This window comes from Centruroides vittatus, unplaced genomic scaffold (assembly GCF_030686945.1).
Source record: "Centruroides vittatus isolate TY-2023 unplaced genomic scaffold, ASM3068694v2 contig_417, whole genome shotgun sequence".
NCBI lineage: Eukaryota > Metazoa > Arthropoda > Arachnida > Scorpiones > Buthidae > Centruroides > Centruroides vittatus.
The window spans coordinates 961,683-984,214 of record NW_027122227.1 but is presented as its reverse complement, the minus strand read 5'-3'; the positions used below and the strand labels follow the sequence as shown (position 1 = coordinate 984,214).

Genomic DNA, 22,532 nt, shown 5'->3' with positions numbered 1-22,532 from the left:
GCCTATAATGTTAGGGACCCAAAGAGAATTTAAAAGAATAAAATTTTCTGACAAAAGAAACATATATTACATAAACTACACACATGTATTATATTCTGAATAAGTGCCCTCCAGTAGTCAAATGGATAAAACAACTGAACATCGGTAGTTAGTCTGTCCTGGGTTTGGGCATGGCCAACGGGCTGGCCACGTGCAGTTTTCCGGGTTTACTTCATGTTAGTAACACCTAAATAGGGGCCAGCCTTACATAAAAGTCTTCTCGGAATGCATCCCCTCCAAAAATCATTCACATGTCACATTGCCATAACCAAATAAACCAAACTAATTCTAATGAGCAATTATTTATTGTGACATCATCAAAATGCAGAACTGCAACTTTTTGTCACAATGTCCTTAATTCTTTTAGTGGTGTCTTACCCCTGAACATCATACTTTTCCTGTTAGCAAAGGAGTCGTGTTGGTTATCTATCTAACTCCGTTTGGTGGAAACTTGAATCGAAGTAACGTGACTGTCAGTCAAAACCGAAAGTTCATATATAGTTACTCTGCACTTCCTGCCCTAAGCTTTCCATATTTGGTCTCAATTTTCATCTATATAACTCCTTTCTCAAGATTAAAAGAGGACAGACAGAGGGGAACAGTGAAAATTTATAGGTCTACAGCTTTTTCAAACTGCAGCTCAATAATTTTTCTATAAACACTATATTTTTGCAACAGATTATGTTCTTGTAAATATTAACACTTTATTATCACATAAAAGCAATTATTCTCGCATTTTGACAAGATTATTTTTATTTAAACAAGTTTTATATGAAAACTTTTGGACATTAAGGTTAGCAACTTTGATCACATGCACCACTTTTCAAATATTAATAGTAAACTGATATTAATTAGTAGTCATTGACCATCCTCTCTTGTGGGAGGAGGTCAATGAGTACTTTTGGTCAAATTACTTCAAACCCCCTTCTTTCTATCAGACCAGTGAATGGTGGCATTTGAATAGGAAAATTACATAATACATGGTTACTGGTGAGCACAAAATATGTTTTAATTAAGCAGTTTTTGAGGGTGCAGAATTTAAATATTTGGTCCATTTTTTGACAAATTTGATTGGTTGGCATATTACCGTTTGTTATTTGGCTGTAAATGGCACAATTTCTTAGAGTTAACATCAGGAAAAATATATCTTAAAATATTTCAAATATCATATTTTCAATTGGTGTCTACTTGACCAATGAAACTGTGCCATTTCATACCATCCAAGTATGGTGATAAATGTTATGATGGTAAGCTAAAATAACTAAACTATATGATTTTCACTTTAATGTTTGTTATATTATAGTATTTGATTTGTATAACAAGAAAGATTATCTCGTGTAAGGGTTTATCACACCGAGTGACCAATCTAACACATTTTAAAAATTCTTTATTCCTCTATTGCACACAATTTAAAGAATTTTTTAATTGTGTTAGATTGGTCACTTGGTGTAATAAACCCTTATATGAGATAATCTTTCTTGTTATACAAATCAAATACTATAATAGTATTATATTATAGGGTTAAACATAAAAAATAATCTAATAATTTAATCTTTGCTTTTATTTTTTGTCTGAGCAATGTTGGGCTCATCTGCTAGTTACATAATATAATACATATGAATAAGGCAGTAAAATAGCCAAAAACAATGAATGAAAGAAAACAAAAATATCAAGAAAAAGCAGCAACTTTCATATGGGATGCCAATTTAAGAAAACTAACATTTGGCACAATAAAAATATGTTTTGGAAAAGCATTTATGAACTTAAAATATTGGAAAAACTGCTTTAATAAATATAAAGCTTATTAATTATTTAATTAAAATTATATATAAAAATTTGTTTTTGCAGCAAAGTGTATAAACAATTCATTGTCTTGTTTTGTTTTCTCAAAGTTTCCTTTTTTTATTATTATTATTTTATAATAAATAAATATCCTATTATTACAATTATTTTTTCAGTAAATGCAAAATTTTATATAATATAAAATAGTTCATTATTAGTTTTATTTAATTTATAGACAAGTTTGTTTTATTTTAAAAATATTTTCCCACAGATACAACAACAAATAATAAACTGAAAATTTTATAACTAAACTATGATAATAATAAGAAATGTCTTATAATTATTAAAACTTTTTGATTATACCAGAAGTTAAATTATTATAAGTTCTTAATTATCTACAGTTTGAATACAGTTAAATTAAAGATTCGTTTGCTTACATTTATATGATTTTCTAAATAATTTATAATTTCGTTATGTGCCACTTCTTCCATTTCTAATTTTTTTTGGGCATTCTAAAAAGAAAATTTATATTATTAACTACTTGAAGTAATAGAATATTAATTTTATAAATATAAAGTTATATTTTTAACAATATTCTATAATTTTTATTAGTCTTTTAATTACTTCTAACAATAAATACAGTAAACCCTTCTTTTTCACAAGTAATTGGTTCCACGAAAACAATGTGTAAATGAAGCCATGAAAAGGTGTTTAAAATAGAGATCTGTTCCATATTCTCAAATACAGTTTTTTATTCTTATTGGGGTAGAAAAGTTTTAACTAAACAGTTTTTTAAAATACACATCTAGGTAAGAGATTACTAATAACAGAAACATACTTTTTGATGTTATCATAATTTATTTCCATGAAGTGATTATTTAAAATTAATATGGTTGAAGAATTATTAAGAAGTAAATTCAGATAAATAGAGTGTAGCGCTACTTTGAACTTAGTTATTTACGATACACAAAACAAGGCTACATACAAAAAACTTAAATTTATTATGTACATGAGACATGATGCAATTGTACAAGTTGAACATAGAGGCAAGAACACGAGCGTCTAGAGCAAGGTCTGAATCCAAAGTGAGATCAAAGCATTAGGTTGCCAGTTTGTTAAGTTCAGGAGTTGTCCTGGTGGCGACTTTTGGATTTAGGACCAAAGCTGTCACCATAGAGGGATTATTGTATTAAAACTAACTATTAGCATAATTTTGTGCACATAACTCATAATGATGTATCATTCACAGAAAACTGTGAGAACCAAAATTAATTTTTACAATAAATTTGAATAAAATTGCAATATGTGATAAACACAAGAAAACTCAGAACTATTCAGCAAACAGAAATTAACAAAAAAAAAAAAAAACCTTTATGCAGATTATGCAGATGAGGGATGCTGAAATTCTTTCTTTTCTCTGTAATCCTTACACTTAAGTCCAAGAATTTCAATACAGCACTTCTGACATCCAAAAGGTTTCCAATGACAACAACTTTATTTGGTTAAATTATTATTACATATGCATTTTGGAATGATGTATACTTTCGTTTCCTCTTTCCTATTTAAGTTAAAAAAATAATAGTTTGAAACAATTTTTAAATTCATATACATCTTAATCGTATATTTTAAAGGCTTGTTAAAATACAACTCATGTATTCATAATGTTAAACACTATGTTTGTTTAACATTATGGATACGTGAGTTGTATATTAACAAGTTTTTAAAGTATATGATCTGGATGTATATGAATTTAAAAATTGTTTCAAACCAGTGGCGTAGCGAGGGGGTGCAAAGGGGTCTATCATGCACTGGGCATCACTTGCAGTGGGGCACCCAAATGGTCTCCAAGACAAACTATATGTGTTTCTGGAGGGGGGTGCCAATAAAGTGTCACGCCCCGGGCGCCAGTTATGTTCGCTACGCCACTGTTTCAAACTATTATTTTTTTAACTTAAATAGCACTGAAGAGGAAACAAAAGTATATATCATTCCAAAATGCATATGTAATAATAATTTAACCAAATAAAGTTGTTGTCATTGGAAACCTTTTGGATGTCAGAAGTACTGTATTGAAATTCTTGAACTTAAGTGTAAGGATTACAGAGAAAAAAAATATTTATGCAGATTAATCACAAATATCAATATATAAATAAAATAATGCAAGTTTATATTAAAAATTGCCGGGACGATTTCATATTTAGAAAAGAAAAATATATTTCTTACTAGACTATACAATAAATGAGTCCATTTCAATCGTCCCTTCACACGCTTTTGTAGAGGTATTAACAAGTCCGCCGTAGACTTGGTAATACATCTCCAAAGCGTGTGAAGGGACCGATTGAAATGGACTCATTTATTGTATAGTCTAGTAAGAAATATATTTCTCTTTTCTAAAAATGCAAGTTTATATTTAAATTTAAAATAATTCCAATTAGCTTATAAAAATAATAAAACACAATATCAAGTGTTATTGTTATATTATGCTTTTATATAATTATGTTTTTGTTTCATTTACTAATTATAACATAATTCTATAAGAATCATAATATTGTGTGTAAAGATGGATCTTGGAGTAGGGTAATTTTTAATCTACAGAAAAAAATAAGCAATACATAAAAATTTTATTGCTTTAATAATTATGTAAAATAAACTAAATAAACTTACAACATAAAGATACAACAAACTTGAAAAGTAATGATAAAAATATTAATATATAAAAACTATTTAAAGAAATAATGAAGCTCCTGTTAAGGATTTTAAAAAAAAAATTCTTAGGGGACAATGGTCTCCTGTAGACTGTCATTGATTATTAATTATTGTAATTGAGTACATATCATTATTGATTTGATTATTATTTTTGATAAAAATATGTAAATAACTTAAATTCAGAATACCTTATATGTCTACATTGTGTGGGTATATATATATACCCACACACATATATATATATACACACACACACACACAAACAATGTAAATTATAATTAATAGAACCTGTACTATTTTTTATCTAGTGCTTAAATTATTAATTAACATTTGTTGTTATAAAATATAAGCACTTTATACTTTCAACAATTTTTTAATTATAAATATTTTTAGAAACAAATCATGAAATGAAATTTTTCATAAATGCACCTCTAGTTGTTTTCTCTTCACATCCAATTTCATTGAAGTTCTTTCTTTACACTGTGCAACAGCATTTTTTGATTTATTTGACATGTATTCAACTTCAATTTGAATTCTCTTTTTTGATTTTTGAAGAGCATGTTTCTTATCTGCTATTTCAGTCTCCTTTTCTTTTAATCTATTTATTGTATTTTCTATTGTTTTTGTTATCTCTTCTTTTAATCCTTCTATAGTTTCATTCATTTCTAATTCTCTAAATAAAATTAATATCTTTAGCAAATATATGCACTTTTAAAATAAGGAGATAAGGTTATAAAATATAAGTATAATGTCACTTTAATTTTTATGAAATTATTGATGGCTTCTTATCTATCTAAGAAATTTTAAGCAAACAATTTTTGAATATAGAGCACTTTTGATAATGCAAATCTGCACTAAACTGAATTTTGCTTAATTCAAACTAATGTTGTTAATTTTATCACTAAATGTTCCAGTCCAAAACAAAAAAGAATTATAGATTATTTTTAAAAACAATGAATTTGTAAAATTAATGTTTACTACATATTTTAGCATAAATATATTTACCAAAAAATGACATGTTATTTTTAAAAATTCTTGTATTTATTTGCAGTCTTATTTGACTTTCAATTCTTTATGTATAATCACTAACCTGAACTTTTTGATAATCCAAAAAACTTGGTGCAAAAATTAGTTTGAATTAAACAGAGTGCACTATATCCTTGAATGCAATGTATGTAAATTAGAATACTTATTGTAAATCAATATGAATAGAAATTTGATGATAAAAAATATGTTCAATTTCCAGCAATAACCATTTTCAAAGCTCTAAGATATACAGTGGTACCCTATACTTCAAATACTTCAGGTTCAAATGCTAAATTTGACAAAATGATTCAAAGTTTAAACTGCACATGTAGTGAAAAAATGCATTCAAAGTGTAAATGTTATGTGTCCAAGTGCTTTCACTCGCATTATGCTCATATGTTTACAGTCCTTTTTTACTTTATTCTTGGTGTGTTTGGTTATGTATACATTCAATGTTATTCATCAATTTTTAACAATTTCTTGCTGAAATTTTTCTCTGTCTACAGCTTTTAGGAACTCTTTACATTTTGTATCTTTCAGTTCAAAATTCCCGAACAGAACTTTTTAATCATCATCTGATTGAAGTTTAGAGGCATCTTTCCCATACATATTACAAATTTTTTTACAGTTTGTATGGTGTTATATCTTTTCTGAAACTCATAAAGCATAATATGCCTAATATGCTTTTTATCCAAACATATTTAAATTTAATTTTATTCAACCAAAATATAAAGTAAAAAGTTTAAAATAAGCTTCTAAGCAAAAAATACAATCCAACATTAGCAATAATGTGTGATTTAATTATAACAGTTGTGAAATTTAATACATTTACTAACAGCTATTATAAATATGCAAAAACTTTCTGTTCAGCTCAATATAACCTTTACTTATTAATGATGGCATCTAAGAAGTGTGTGGAAGCAACAAAGTCTAAGAGATAGATTGTAATATTGATGATTGAGACGTAAAAGAACTTATTGCAAAGCATGAAAGCAGTAGAGATGTGTGGATCTAGAGCCCATATTTAACATGCTGAAGTAAACAGTGTGCAACCAGTAAATGCAATTTTCATTTTATTATACAGTATTAATGTATTTTATTTATTGTTTTTGTGTTTTAATTTATTATTTGGTCATTTAATTGTTTTATTTTTACCTTAAATTATGTGTGTTTCCTATTTTAAGTTTATCAAAATGGATATTGTTTAGTGTCTGGTAATGAATTAATTCACTTTCCATTATTTATAATGGAAAAAATATTTGGACTTCAAACAATTTAGAGTTTGAACTGCATCCTAGAATAAATTAAATTTGAAGTATGAGAGACACCACTATATATATATTTTTTTTAATATAAAAACTAATTTGCTATAGAAATTATTTTTCAAAACACATTATAACTTAGCTTGGTATAGTATTCATCTCAAAATGAGACAAAGTTGTCTATATTGATCATTATATTTTCAATGAAATCACTTCAGATTCTACACTCATTGAAAATATTTAATAATATCAATATGTCACTCAATATTTTCAATATATCACTCAAAATTTCAATATTTTACATTAATATTGATATTGATTCATTAATATTCAATACAATATACATATGATTAAAGTATAAGAAGTTCATTCTTGTAGCAATGTTTAATATTTCTGTGTTCAGGGCCATGCCATGATGCACAGAGGCAGCTGCATCAGGCGGCACTGTAAGGGAAGCGGCATAAAAACATTTAAGGGCCAGAATTTCAAAGACTTGCATCATACTGAGAAAATCTATTGCACAATCCTGTCTGTGTTGTATAACATTTCAACATTTATATGTCAAAAAATACACATAATTTAAGAATATTTTAATTATGTTATCATATCTTATGAAAAAATTAAACAAAACTTAAAAACGTTACTTAATTTTCGTTGTGTCAAAAAGGTATTTATATACAATTAAAATTCAACAGATTTTGTATTTTAAATATCGTCTTATAATAAACAATTTTTGGAAAATTAATTTCAATATTTAAGTTAGAACTTGAAAGATTATAACTTTTTCTTGATATCATCCAATATGATATTTTTTTCTTTTTCATATGAAATTGCTTCTAGAAGACTGTTATAACTTCTTTCCTTTATAAGTTCTGTTTGTATCCTTGATATTGTTTTTTCAATATAATCTCTGCAAAATATAATTTTTTAAAAATTATTTCATAATAAATAATTTAAGATAAAAATATATTTTTATAATCAGTTTAAAGATAAAATATTTTTATTACTTACTTTTTTAAGATTTTTATTTATAATATATTTAATTATTCTAAAATTTTAAATATTTTACTTACACATTTCTATTATTATTATTATTATTATTAATAATGTATTTTATAAGCAAAAAATTTTACTGAATATTTTGGAGTATATTAAATTTTAATACAAATCAGTTTTTAAAATGTTTTGATAAAATCCAAATAAGGTGATGACTGATTTGGTAACACTAACAATTATTTTATTCACAACACACACACATACAGTGTGAAGAATGGAGAAGAAAGAGCACTTTGGAGCCTGGCTATTGTATATATAAAGCTCGTGCACCCTCTTGTGGCTCGAGCTTTACAATCTTTAACAATTTTCTATTTCAACAAAAATAGTACAGCTAACACTCAAGAATTCAAAGTTAAAACAATAAAGAATTTTTTAACATGTCAAGTAAGTTTGTATGTGTTTTGAAGTATACATAATTAAATGTTTGATTTTACTTCAAATTCATTTTAATGAGGTTTTAACATAACCATTTGAAAATGCAAGAGGTAATATACAATACTACACAGGAAACAAATTCATCAGAATCTTAGTTTTCAAGTCATTAAAACATGCTCTTAAAACTGTTTCAGCTTGAGAGACAAAATGCATTAAGTTTATGTGAGATTCTGCTGGGACAAAAATAAAATTTGACTTAGTGTAAGATTCGTGTTACCAAAAGTTCAAGCTACTGAGAGTCAACTGCATATATACAGGATGGTTCCAAAGATATGGAGACAAACCTTCAGGTGGTGATTCCTGCCAAGACAAGAAATAAAAATGCTCCTATAAACATATTTCCAGAAATGCATAATTAACACATAATAAAGGTGGCATTCACACAGCTGTTCTAGAAAAGCATGTGAATGCTGCCCATAATGCTGTTTGGATACAAGCCAAAACATTTGAAAGAGTGAGTCAGTCCATGATAAAATGTGTGCATGCTTACATAGACCCATATGACCCCCTTCACAAAAATGTTTTGATACTATAAACTTCACAATCGATAAAGCTCATAGAATTTTAAGTAAAAATCAAATTTTTTATTTTTTTGTTAGTTGTTTTTATTGGGTTTTGCTCACTATTAAGTTTTATAAAAAAAAAAAAAAATCATCATAACATTTTACCAAATGTTAGATGGTTTTTATAAGAAAAGCTCTTTAAATATATACGACATAAAATTCTCCCTTTTTTTTTGTCTCACTAAAAGAAAATCTAAATAAACTTTTGAAATAAAGCATTTTATACATTAAGTTACAAATCAAATATAATTTAAAATACAATGATTTATATTATTTATTAAAATTACATTAAAAATATACCTGTCTTCTTGTAGTTTATCATTATTATCCAAAAGCATTATATGCCCTTCTGTCATCTGATGACATAAAGCAGGTTTTATATTTTTATCTATACTTTGTACTTCATCAAGAGGCTTTCCGATTGAAATTTTCTAGTATTAAAAATAAAGACAAATATTTATGTATATAATTACTTTAATTATTAAGAATATAGATATAGTATTTATAATTAAATCAATGGGAATTTGACAAGTCAATGGTTACAGGAAATTTACATTTCTACCAGCTAGATTAGTGAATCTACACTTGTTTTTAGTGATGTATACTCAGTTATTGGTTTTTGTATTATATTACAATCTGGTTAGGATTGTTTAAACTGATTAAGTATTGATTTATGTTCTCTTTCTGATCATTGTCTACTTATAATTCAGTTCAATGTGAATGTACTGAAGAATAGTATGCTAAATGAAGGTTTATTATATGAATTTTCCGAGTTATAAATGTTAGGTGATTTTTTTAGTATGATCTTTTTATGAGTATTTATTAAATATTTCATGTATTTCTTTATGTGATTTAATTAATAATATTGTTTGGATAATTAAAAACAGAATGGATCGAATTATAGGTGGTGATTACATTAGCAAATTTGATAATTAGTTTAATCTTGAATATCATTTAATGACAATTATACAGCCTGATAAATAAGTATCTACTCATAGCATTTAAAGTGCAATCACTGATTTAACAGGATGAACATTTTTGTGGATTAGTGCAGAATTACTATGGCCTTGGATGCTATTGGTATCTCAAAGTCTGATCAACTTGAGCTGTAAATGGTATCATATGTCTAATCAAGACTGCTATAATAAAGTGGTGTGCTGAGTTTTTTGATGGAATATAAAAACAACAGATATGCTTGCTCTGATGACTATCCACTTCATATCAGTTTACATCAGTGAAGGTGTGGCTTTTTCTGGCTTTTTGTATATTTGTTTTCACATTTAATGTATATATTATACTCACATTAACTGTTGCCATGTAAATGTTCAAATTAAAAAAATTAATAAAAATGTCGTATATCATTACAAATGTATAGATCTACTAAAATGTCCATAAACTAAGAAACTAAAATGTACATTGTCTAATGAATTTACATGATCATAAACAATTTAATTTTATAGTTATTTATTTAATATTATAAGCAGCTGATGTCTGGGATTTATCCAGTAAAATATTCAACTTAGCTTCATTAAAAAAACTTTATTGTTTGGTGAGACATACATGTAACTAGTTTGTTCAATATTCCACATTGTATTTGATATTATGTACTATATATGTGTCATATGTATTTACTTAAATGATTATCATAATCATGTAAATTTACAAATTTACACTATTTTTTCCTTTGTTGAATTTTTAAAAGTGTAAATTTACATGATTATGCTAATCATTTAAGTAAATACATATGACATATATATATCAAATACAAAGATTCAATTTTTAATGAATATCTGTATTAAAAATATTATTAATTTTAGTAAATTGTTGAATAGATAATTCCAACACACACACATAGATATATATCATCTCTCAAATTAAGATCATTTTCACAATAGCTAAAAGGAATTCACATTTTTTTTAATCAAAAACAAATATGCTTAGTTATCTAGGAATTTTAACCTCAGAATATTTCCATCTACATAATTACATAAATGACACTTCCACAGTGCCTGCATAGAATTCAAAACTTTTGATTTGTGTTTATACATTCATTAACAAAAAAGTTATGCACCAAGAATGGGGTGTAAGAATCTAATAAAACTTATTAGTGGGAACATAATGATGATGGTAATAAGTGATTACAATATGATAGCAAAGAAACAACTTTGTGTGCAACAACAGTACAATCTGAAGCAACCTTTAGTACTTTGTATGACCTCTTCCTGTCTGTATAAATGCAGCAATGTTGTCAGGCATAGAGCATAAGGCACATTCACTATTGTGAAGATTGGGATCTTTATATTGTGAACTTTATCATTTTTATGTAATTTTATAATCTTTTAATATCATCCTTATATAATCTTAACCAAAATATTTAACTACATTTTATACATAAACGGAACAAAGTAGACCAAAAAGGGTTAGTTAATGGAAATCAACTGATAAAACTTTCTGATAAGATCGGTTTAAACTCGATTCCCACAAGTCAAGTTCCTTGTTAAGACGAGTCAAATTTCTGTGTCACGACTATGTCACCCATCACTTTATTGGTCCAAGAAGATCATCTCCTCTGACGAAATCAAGGAAGGGCCTGCAAACCACCTCTCCATATAAAAAGGGAGTACGATGAGTAAGACAGGAGAACTTGTCATTTGACTGTGTGTGTGTGTGTCTGTGTCTGTTTGGATTTACCCATCGTCAGGCTCCTCCCTCCACTGTTCTTCCTCCTTGGACTAGCGTACAATAGGATTGGAATTTAGGACAATTGGATTAATCTACATTTAGACTGAAATCTATAATCGAAGATACTATATCATCTATCAGACATTAATCAATACGATCAGCATATATCCTAAGGTATTTATCCTACCCGCAAATATCTATAAGCTCTCTCTCTATTCTGTGTAGAATTTACATGTCACGGATTGTGAGTTATGTATCTTATCAATCTCACGATAAAGTAACCATTTGTATCTAATTGGGATCTATGAGAAAATAAACGGGTATATTTTTATATATAAAAATCTCTGAGTGTATTCCTTCTGTTATCCTCTCCACTTGCTTCATTCCGGGTCTAACCCATACGTAACTGTTCGCAAAATTGATTCTCTGTATCAATCTAAAGATACAGTGGTGTCATCCTGACGTAGTATCAAAGAGATACCGGCCCTATGGTCACAGTGTCTTGCAATGAATTTTCTCACAGACATTGTAGCTGCCACTCTAGATTCATATACACTTAATGACTGAAGCTAGCTTCCTATCTGGTCTTACAAATGCTCAATGGGTGACAAATCTAAAAACTGGACAGGCCAAGAAAGCATGGCAATATGACAAAGACATTCCTGGAAACTCTAACTTTGTGCAGGCAAACATATCTTACTGGAAAATGATTGTTTGAGCCTTGCCATGAAAGGCAACATAAATGCACAATTTCCTGAACATACTGCTATATCATCAATGTTCCTTGAATCACTACTAGGAGTGACCAATTGTCATAATATGATTTCCCAGATTGCCAGTGGGGCAGTGTACAACTCAACAGTAAAGAGTAGGATTGAAGTATTCATAATGATGTATCACATTCTAATACAGTGATCATCAATTCCTAAACAGAACTGAAATTTGTTAGTAAAGACAATATTGAATTTGCTTCTGGAAGTTACTTGACAATGGTACAGAAAGAGACAGGGTTTTGTAATGAAACTTCTACCTGTATCAGAATAGTGAAGAAAGACACCATTGCATCTGTTTGTCTTGTATTACGGTCATCTCTTCTGATGGTCTGGCTAGAATGTCCATCATCTGTATATACCCTTAAGTATCTACACTACTTCAGTCAGGTCAAAATGGCTCAAATGGCAAGCAATTCAGCATAATGGCCATCCTACTTCTCTAAGCCTGATGATATGACCTTTCTCAAACTTCATCAGCTTTGAATACCAGACAAGGCTGTTTAGAGGTCTTTGAACATCAGCCATATGTTAAAAATTCTGTACATAGTAAACCTCTGAGCCTTTTTATAGAATGTAGGATATTGGGATAATATTTTAAGATAGTTTGATGGCATTACCTGGTGTGCAATCAGATCACAACAACTGTAATCATCTACATAGCTGTTTGAATCACAGCTGAGTGTTAAATTTTGCATTACTCAAATAATTTTTTCTGGGTGCATAACTTTTGTCAATGAGTTTTTAATAATGAAAAAATTATGTAAACTTATAAACATTATTTTCTACTTACAGTTACATTAAAATATAGTACTGATATTTCTATTCATTATGAATTATTTGTTTTGCATAAAATAAAAAGATCTTGTATAACAATATGATACCTACAGATTTATTTCTTGTGATATTATCTTTTAACATTAGATGTTTTAAAACATCCATGCGTTGTAAACATTCTTGTAGACAACTGCCCAAACATAATGATTCAATTTTAGAAATTTTTTTAATCTGAAAATATAAAAATAATATTTTAATAAAGATTTTTTATTATATATGAAATTCAATGATATCAAGTATCTTTATTATTATTGAAATTGAAATGATATAATTGTCATTATAATGATAGAAACAAATAATGCTTAAAAATAAATAATATTCACATAAAGGAATTTTTATACGTACAGTATGTATATAATATTAATTAATTATTAGGCATTAAATTGAAATTTTAATTACTATACTTTATTGATTATAAGATACACATTTTAAAATATTTTTACATGTCCAAAATAGGTGTGTCTTAGACAGGGCCGGATTTACATAGAGACATTTAAGGCCAGTGCCCAGGGCCCCCACAAAACTACGTATAAACATATTTTTTTTTTTAATTACTGCGACAGTCTAGTGTAGCCTAATCACGAGGGCCACAGGCAAAGAAAACCAAACCCGGAAAAAAAACCTATGAACAATCAGAAAATTTCGGAAAAAAATTTTACATAGATATTTTTCAATTAAATTAAAATAATTAGTTTTACACAATAAAATATAAGTATGTTTACAATAACCTTATTTTTAAATGAAATTTACAACTTCCTAGTTGAAATCTAGTTGAAAATACAGTATTTTGTGTAAATTTTCTAAATCATGAAATTTGCCTACTCTTAAAGAGGGCCCCCACCAAATTTGTGCCCAGGGCCCCTGGATTGGTAAATCCGGCCCTGGTCTTAGAATCAAGTGTCCTGATTTACTGTCTAAACAACAATCATAATTCATCACATAAGACCATGTGATGTGTTTTGCACTCAGAATATGCATTTTGATAATACTGTGGAATAGTTCAAATGGACTTTGCCAATAAAGTGCATTTAATTTAAACTTCTTTTTAGACATGATATGATACTGAATTCTGCTAATAAAATCCAATAACAATAATTTTCCAACTGATCTGATCTTTTCTTCTATCCATACACTACAGGTGTTGATAATAAATTAGTTTATTGGTTTAGAGAATAGACTTCATGGGCAGTTTATTCCTATCTATTGCACTTTAGATTTTTAAGACTATAATTAGGCTATTAAACATTTACATCAATTATATCATTTACATGCGCTTGTTTAAAAGGACAAACATTTCTAGTTGTTCTATGCCAAAATGAGTGCAACTGTCTGTGCAAATGTTCCCTGTGAGTTGCAGTAGTAAATAACCATTCATTAGAGAAGTGCATTATTCTTTCCTGAGCTTTAATTGGTTTATTTTTTTTGTGTCTTTCACCACTGGAACACTTCCCTTTTTGAATCAGTAAACCTAAGATAATCCTCTACCATCTCTGGTTTCTTGCAAAGCAGTAGCTCAACAAGTCAACACCCACCAATGATGACAAAAACTGTACATCATGTAGCCATTAGTGGCAACTCCCAGGTAGAGAAGATACTCCATCTACCGGTGGCACACCCAGGGGGTGGACCAAGAGGCCCTGGCACTCCCTAAAGTAACACTAGTATATTTTCCAAAAATATTTTCCTAATTAAAATTCATTTTTTATTTATGTTGTGTCGTGTGCTCTATTTCTATATTACTTATGAATTAGCGGTCACATAAGGTGGGAGTTTTATTGAGTTTGCATTAAGAAGTTTTTTATCTGTTCAACTCAGCTTCCCTCAAGATTAAATCTTGAGTGCACCACTGCCATCCACTATGAGTTAGTTTTACAGCCTGATATGTCACCATTCTGTTCAAATGTCTGTCACGGCAAAACAATATGTAGGATGCATATCAAAAAATAAAAGATTGGAGCACTAGTTTGTAAAATGAATTGATTGTGATATATTGGGAACATTCCAACATGCCAATATAATCAGGATCATAGTTGTTGTTGCCTTGTTGTCCTTATTTCAATTAATATTAATATTATATTTGTCAACGTAGACTTAAATTATTATTAAGACAGTTAAATTGATGTAAGCAAAACGCAGGAAGTTGGGTGCTAGTTCACACGGAAAAACAGTCTTTCTTTATTTAGCCTCCTGTACGCATACTTTAGTTTTTACAACTGTGTGTTTTGGGCTATTAGGCCCGAATATTGTAGGACCGTGCTGAAACATCGAGAAGGATAATGTGTAAGGTAAAAAAACTACCAGAAGACTCATCATTGTCAAGAGTTGGATTCTCACATATTTTATATGTAACAGCCATTGTCACCCTGCTGATGAAGGGCGTAATAGCCCGAAACACACAGTTGTAAAAATCAAAGTATGTGTACAGGAGGCTAAATAAAGAGAGACTGTTTTTCCGTGTGAACTAGCACCCAACTTCCTGCGTTTTGCTTACATCAGTTTAACTGTCCTACCAATAATTTAAGTCCACGTTGACAAATATAATATTAATATTAATAATCAGGATTAGTTATCATCGTAATGCAAATAATTTACTTTTAATAAAACTGATTATTTTAAAAATTTTCAATTCATAAAAAAACCTTAAAATTCAATTCCAAACTCATGATGTGTCTTAGAATCAACAGCATCCTAGAATTGACAAAATGTGGTAATTAAATTTTAATTATATATTAATACAGTAGAAGTTTGTTAATCCAGGATTGTCCAATAATACTCATAAGTTAGCATGCTAATATCCTGAAAATCAAAAATTGCTTGAATACATGGTGCACTAAATGCCACAGACAGGAACCGAGAGCAGACTTGTAAAAGTAAGACCCTACTCTGGAAAAACCTTTGGCCAATCATTATGCATCATGACAATCTATCCTGTAATGAAGAATCATCTATTGTTGATTATAGGAAGCCCTACTAGCAGCATAAAAATGATTCTTCAAGTTGCATCTGAGAACAATTCAATGGTGCATCCTTCAGAAAATGAAATTGATGAGTGGCTACACAAAAATGAAAAAGTGAAGATATTGTGGGAGTTTTCACTGATGCTGATATTAAAAGCATTATATATCCATACAGAGCTGAAAAAAGAGAAGACAGGACAATGAAGTGAATAAAGCCACAAGATATTCCTGGTGCAAGGCAACTAACCACATCACAAAATCTGTCAAATTTACTGAAAGCAGCTCACATTACAATGTTTCTGAAGTGATGAATCTCTACATCATGCTAAACGTCTTCCATATAGAGAAAGTATAAAGCTACAAAAACATCACATCTGTGATGTGATGTTTTTGTAGCTTTATACTTTCCCAGTAAGGACCCAAAAACAAACTTTGTCAGGGAACCATCTTGTGGAAGCAGAAGACATCTATGACCCCCCCAAACCAAACAGAAAGTAGTTCTGCCAACATCTTAAGAACTTTTATGCAATGTAATAGTCTACACATAGTCTACAAAGTATTGTACTGAATAAACATTGTTTTGATAGAGCTAGCACACATTTTGTGTTCAGTAACATAACTTTTATCATTGATGTATTTTCTTTCCTACAGACCAGTGTGAGGACAGCACACTTAAAATCAGGTTTCTTATACTTGGAGCTTTTATGAATGTTATGTATACATTATATGCATTGAAAACAATTATAATATGCACATGAAACATTGTAAATGTTGATTTCGTGCAATAACATGTTCATTAACATTTTTACAGGTTTTCTCAATCAATGCTAATACAGTATAGCCATGCACATTGTATCATCATCAAACTGATTATATTAATTTGTTTGTGCAAACTCTGTAATCTTTTGCTGTTATATGATTCCAAAGAAATTAATATAATCTTTTGATAAATATTCTTTTTATATTCTTTATATTTTGTTTTATATACAAAAATTTATATCTTTCAAAAATCTGTCAAAACTCAGATAATGAAAATAATTAAGTTTTAATTAAATAAAAAGACATAGTCGCTTCCAAAAAACTTGGTTGATCACCATTTATTTATTAAAATCTTGTTAAAAAAATTACATATAATATAGAGCATAAATTAAAACTAGTTTATGCTCTACATCATTAAGCTGTAATAAAGCAAAATTTTTGTCATTTTTAGTAAGTGTTTTGGTTTATTAGTTGTGTTTATTATTTAAGTAAACCTGAATTCAACTGTACAAAAATCCAACTAAACTGGGGTGACCAGATGTCCTCGATTTCCAAAAACTGACCCAGTTTTGCCCGTTTTTAATATTTTACTGCAGAATAAGTCTTTGAATAGAGCAATTTTATTAACACACCAATATAATGTTATCAATTTATAGATCAATAAATAAATAAATAAATTTTAAAAAACATCCAAAGTTTGATCAGTTTTAGAACCCATTTTCACTGATTCTGAAATGTATCCCCCATTGAATTGTAAATGATATGGTCACAGCCTTCTTCAGGCATTTAAATCACAGAATCTTTTGCATTGGAACAAAAATGAAATTGTTTTGATTTAAATGCCTAATGAAGACTGTTTAATTAGATGAAAGTGTTTTTTATATACAAAAATTTATATCTTTCAAAAATCTGTCAAAACTCAGATAATGAAAATAATTAAGTTTTAATTAAATAAAAAGACATAGTCGCTTCCAAAAAACTTGGTTGATCACCATTTATTTATTAAAATCTTGTTAAAAAAATTACATATAATATAGAGCATAAATTAAAACTAGTTTATGCTCTACATCATTAAGCTGTAATAAAGCAAAATTTTTGTCATTTTTAGTAAGTGTTTTGGTTTATTAGTTGTGTTTATTATTTAAGTAAACCTGAATTCAACTGTACAAAAATCCAACTAAACTGGGGTGACCAGATGTCCTCGATTTCCAAAAACTGACCCAGTTTTGCCCGTTTTTAATATTTTACTGCAGAATAAGTCTTTGAATAGAGCAATTTTATTAACACACCAATATAATGTTATCAATTTATAGATCAATAAATAAATAAATAAATTTTAAAAAACATCCAAAGTTTGATCAGTTTTAGAACCCATTTTCACTGATTCTGAAATGTATCCCCCATTGAATTGTAAATGATATGGTCACAGCCTTCTTCAGGCATTTAAATCACAGAATCTTTTGCATTGGAACAAAAATGAAATTGTTTTGATTTAAATGCCTAATGAAGACTGTTTAATTAGATGAAAGTGCTAATCAATTTTAATTAAATTAAAGTATAGTTTTGTTTTAATATTTTTCTGTTTTCTAGTAATTATAAATTATTTCATAGTTGAAGGAACAAATATCACTTACAATTTAGGATTACTTTCATGAAACCTAAGTAATACAAATATTTATTTACTAAATAATTAATAGTTATTTGTAATTTATACATATTTGTAATTTTCACAAAAAAGTAGTAATAAAACTAAAATATATATAACAGTAGATATATGAAAATTAATGAAACTGAACAATCCAAATCATCAACAAAGTTATGTCTCTTGATAATCATCCATAATATTTTTTATAAACATGCTTAGAAAAATTTTTAAATATAAAATTTAAGTTCTTTTTAATGTTAATATCATAATAACAAATCAAAATATTTTAAACTTTTGTAAACATCAATACAGGTATACCTCGCCTTATGTCAGTAATTGGTTCCAGGAGAGGCGACGTAAGTCGAATTTACTTGTGTAGTTATGACATAAGTCGAAAACGGTGGAAACACCAATAATGAGCACTTAAAACTGCTAAATAAGACGACAACACAGAAACACAGATGTTTTCATGTTTCGTTCTCTAGGATTTATGATTATATTAACATTTACTGTAAATGTACATATTTTAATATGATTTTATGTGCTTTTAATGCTTTTCTAGTGATATTACGACTTCAATATTTGTGGCGGACAGATGTAAAGTCAAATAAAATGACTTAAACTTGATTTTTATTTTTCCATATACTTTGACAAACAACGTATAATCGAGAACGACTTAACTCAAAACGACGTAACTCAAGGTATACCTGTATTTCAGAATTCAGTAAGAAATAACTAAAATGAATAGCATATTTAACGCAGAAATGATTCCAACTTGAGCACAGGGGGAAATCTACACTCTCTGGAACCTGTAACTGGCACATAACACATATATATTGTATATCACAGGTCAACTGGTTCTTCTTCGGGTCAACTGGTCCTTAACCAGTTGATCTGAAGAAGAGCAACGTGCTTGTTTGAAAACGTTTGTCACTCGAGATATACAATATATACACGTTGAATAGCATATGATTTAAATCATATTTTTTGTATTATAAAAGAAATTTGCAAGACTGAAGAAAAATTGGAAAAACTCAAAGTATATTTTCTTGTGCTGAAAGTATATATAAGGATTAAAGGACTATATGGAAGGAAGAATTGTTTTTATATCTGGACATAGAAAAAAATTCTGATTATAAAAATTTGGTTAGAAAATTGGCCTAACCAAAAATTGATAAGTATTTTACTAAACATATTATAGTAAAAAAAAAAACATTTTTTTCAAAAATTATTGATAAAATAATTTTTATATGGATATACCATATATAAATAATTAGTTTTCAAAATTATTAGTTAGTTATATTAATGAAAATAGCTATTTAACTATTTTAATAAATAATACTAAACAATGTTTAGTAAATAACGAATATCGAGTCTAAAAATATTCAATACAACAATGAATCAACTTTGAATTTAATGGAATGGACTTGTGGTTAGATGGAAGACACGTGAAGAAAACCCGGAAAACACCACGTGGCAGCTGATTAGTCACGTGTGAACCCTGGACCAACTACCACTGTTCACAAGCTGAATGAACAAGCAAAAGATTTTTTTCATTTTTTTTTTTTTTTTTAAATGTTTCAAAATATTAAAAGATATAAGAGATTCATGCCGTACCGTTTCACCAGCTTCTTTCTCTTCCTCTTCACTTTCTCTAGAAGATCTTTTCTCTGTTGATAATTGTAAATTCATATTTCTATACCGAAATAAGTGTCTATGTTATACATAAATTCACGCACATAAAGGTTTTTCGTTTAAAAATTTGTTTCGCGTAACTCCTAAAATTATAAATTACTTAAATTGAATCGAATTCTTATTTATTTTCACATTTGAAAAATATTCTTGCCAATTGAAAATTCCGAAACCGAACAAGATGCGTAGATATTCAAAATATGAAAACGTTTACGTCATTCCTTACTGTAAATAATAATAATAAATAAATTCGTAAAAGTTTATAATTACAAGTGAAAATATACATTCTATAGTGATAATAATATTAATAAATACAGTATACTGTATACGCAGGGTCTTCTTATCTAATAGTTTGCCAACTCCACTTTTTCATTTTCAATTTGTTCTGAACCTCCGACATGTGGCGTTAAGAACAGTAGTTCAGTACACAAACCACAGACAACAAAACCATCAAAAAAAGTACGTGAAGTTCACAGCTACAACCCCTTCGACCATGCACCAGAATCTTAACTAACTATTTCCGATAGTATACTATTTACTACTGCCATTAGATGACGCCACTACTTATCCAACTGCTATAGATATACTGGTTCTTGCACTGTCAATAGCTATAATGCTACTATAGGTGCGTTCGTTAATAGCGGTCGTTCTGCGTCTCCGCTACTACGGGAGTGCACTGCCGTTTGTAGGCATTTAGGAACAACGGCGAAAGAAAGGAAGATGGCGGCGCCCGCACTATCGATAGTATCGTGATGGAGGAATTTATAATTCTAAAATGTAAGCTTTTAAAGGCAAAAGAATGGTCCCAATTGTAAAATTTAGCCATAAAATGGATTATTTGTTGAAAGCGACGAAAAAAATTAGAATGCCGGCTGCCATTCGAAAAAAAAAAAAAATCGAAAAGACATTTACATCATCGCGTGCACTAACTTGCGCTTTCACAACTTCTAAATTTTCATTCATAAAACCACATAATGAACCGCGAAACGAAACTATTTGAGCCATGGAGCGTTCCACCGTAAACTACTGCTCCACTGTAAACTACACCGTAAACTAGCGGCCGTTTTTGCCGTTCGGCGGTGCGCACTCCGACCGGAATTTAGGAACGCGTTTCGCAGGAACTTTTAAATGGATGTCGCTCGCGCGGAGTTACGCGGAGGAATAAAAGAACGCATCCTATACTGGTTTAATAAATATTTCTGACACTTCGATCGTGTGTCAGAGCGGACTGCTTATAATATTCGTAAATGTCGTTAATATTTATATTTCTTTGGTACTATCGAAACCGTGTTATTATTTGTATTTGGTATACTGGCACAATGAAGTGACGCTTAATCAACACTGGGCGAGTTTTCCATCTTTATTTAGTTAGACTAACTAAATAAAGATGGAAAACTCGCCCAGTGTTGATTAAGACTAACTAAATAAAGATGGAAAACTCGCCCAGTGTTGATTAAGCGTCACTTCATTGTGCCAGTATACCAAATTCATATTTCTATTAACTGTCACTTTCACGATTTTAGACTTTAAATTGATTAGACTGTTTTTGTTCGGATATGTCGGACTCTGTCCCTCACCACTCGGCCGCCCCATTATGGGCCTGACCGAATCCCTATTAGGCTTGCAAAAAGAGGTCGTCTTAGTGGCCACAGGGCGGAAAGAGTTTTTAAAAAAAGAACGCACCAATAACGGTATACCGATACCGATACCGATATAAGATTCTATTGCAATTTTCCTGGTATACCAGGAAAATTGCAATAGAATCTTATATCGGTATCGGTGACGTCAGTAAATAAAAATACTTTGGTAAAATGAGATAAATTTTTTATCATTAGATGTTAATTAATTGATAAGTACTAATTTCCTCTATTTTGGCCAGACAGTTTAAATTAAATATCAATGCTTTTTTAATGTATGCTTTAAAAATATTTATATTATGTTTCAGCAGTTCTATAAAATATTCCCTGTATCATTTGTTAGAAAATTTTACAAGAAAGCTTATGAAAACGCTATAGTGTGAATATTTAGCGTACCAGAGCCCCTTTAGCTGCCACTCGAAAGCATCGAGTGACATTTCCACTTTCCAGGACGAGGACCTAGGGGTTGGATTTTGGGAAGCAGCGTAGGTGTTATGTGACGGTGTTGTGTACAACGACGATGCGTGATATGTAAATGAATGAGTGCGCTGAAGAAATGAGATAATGGTTCAATTGTGAATGTTATCGAGAGGGATGTATGTAAGGATATGTTGTAGTGAATCATTAAAGCGTCTACGCTGAACCCATTCATTAAATGGTCTTCAGATTTCGTCCCCGGGTCCC

General features: G+C 29.2%; 1 protein-coding gene across 1 annotated transcript in view; it reads right to left on the bottom strand.

Annotated features, from left to right (window-relative positions):
* LOC136976718 (dynein regulatory complex protein 9-like) overlaps positions 1–20,382 on the bottom strand; it is a 28,867-nt gene extending 8,485 nt beyond the window's left edge. Inside the window, exons 1-6 of the mRNA XM_067272083.1 lie at positions 20,137–20,382; positions 13,210–13,329; positions 9,170–9,300; positions 7,597–7,725; positions 4,957–5,200; positions 2,259–2,333 (exon numbers count right to left, since the gene is read on the bottom strand). Of these exons, the coding sequence (XP_067128184.1) occupies positions 2,259–2,333; positions 4,957–5,200; positions 7,597–7,725; positions 9,170–9,300; positions 13,210–13,329; positions 20,137–20,211 (774 nt within the window). The 5' untranslated portion in view covers positions 20,212–20,382. The remainder of the gene's footprint in view (positions 1–2,258; positions 2,334–4,956; positions 5,201–7,596; positions 7,726–9,169; positions 9,301–13,209; positions 13,330–20,136) is intronic.
* Positions 20,383–22,532: the final 2,150 nt, after the last annotated feature.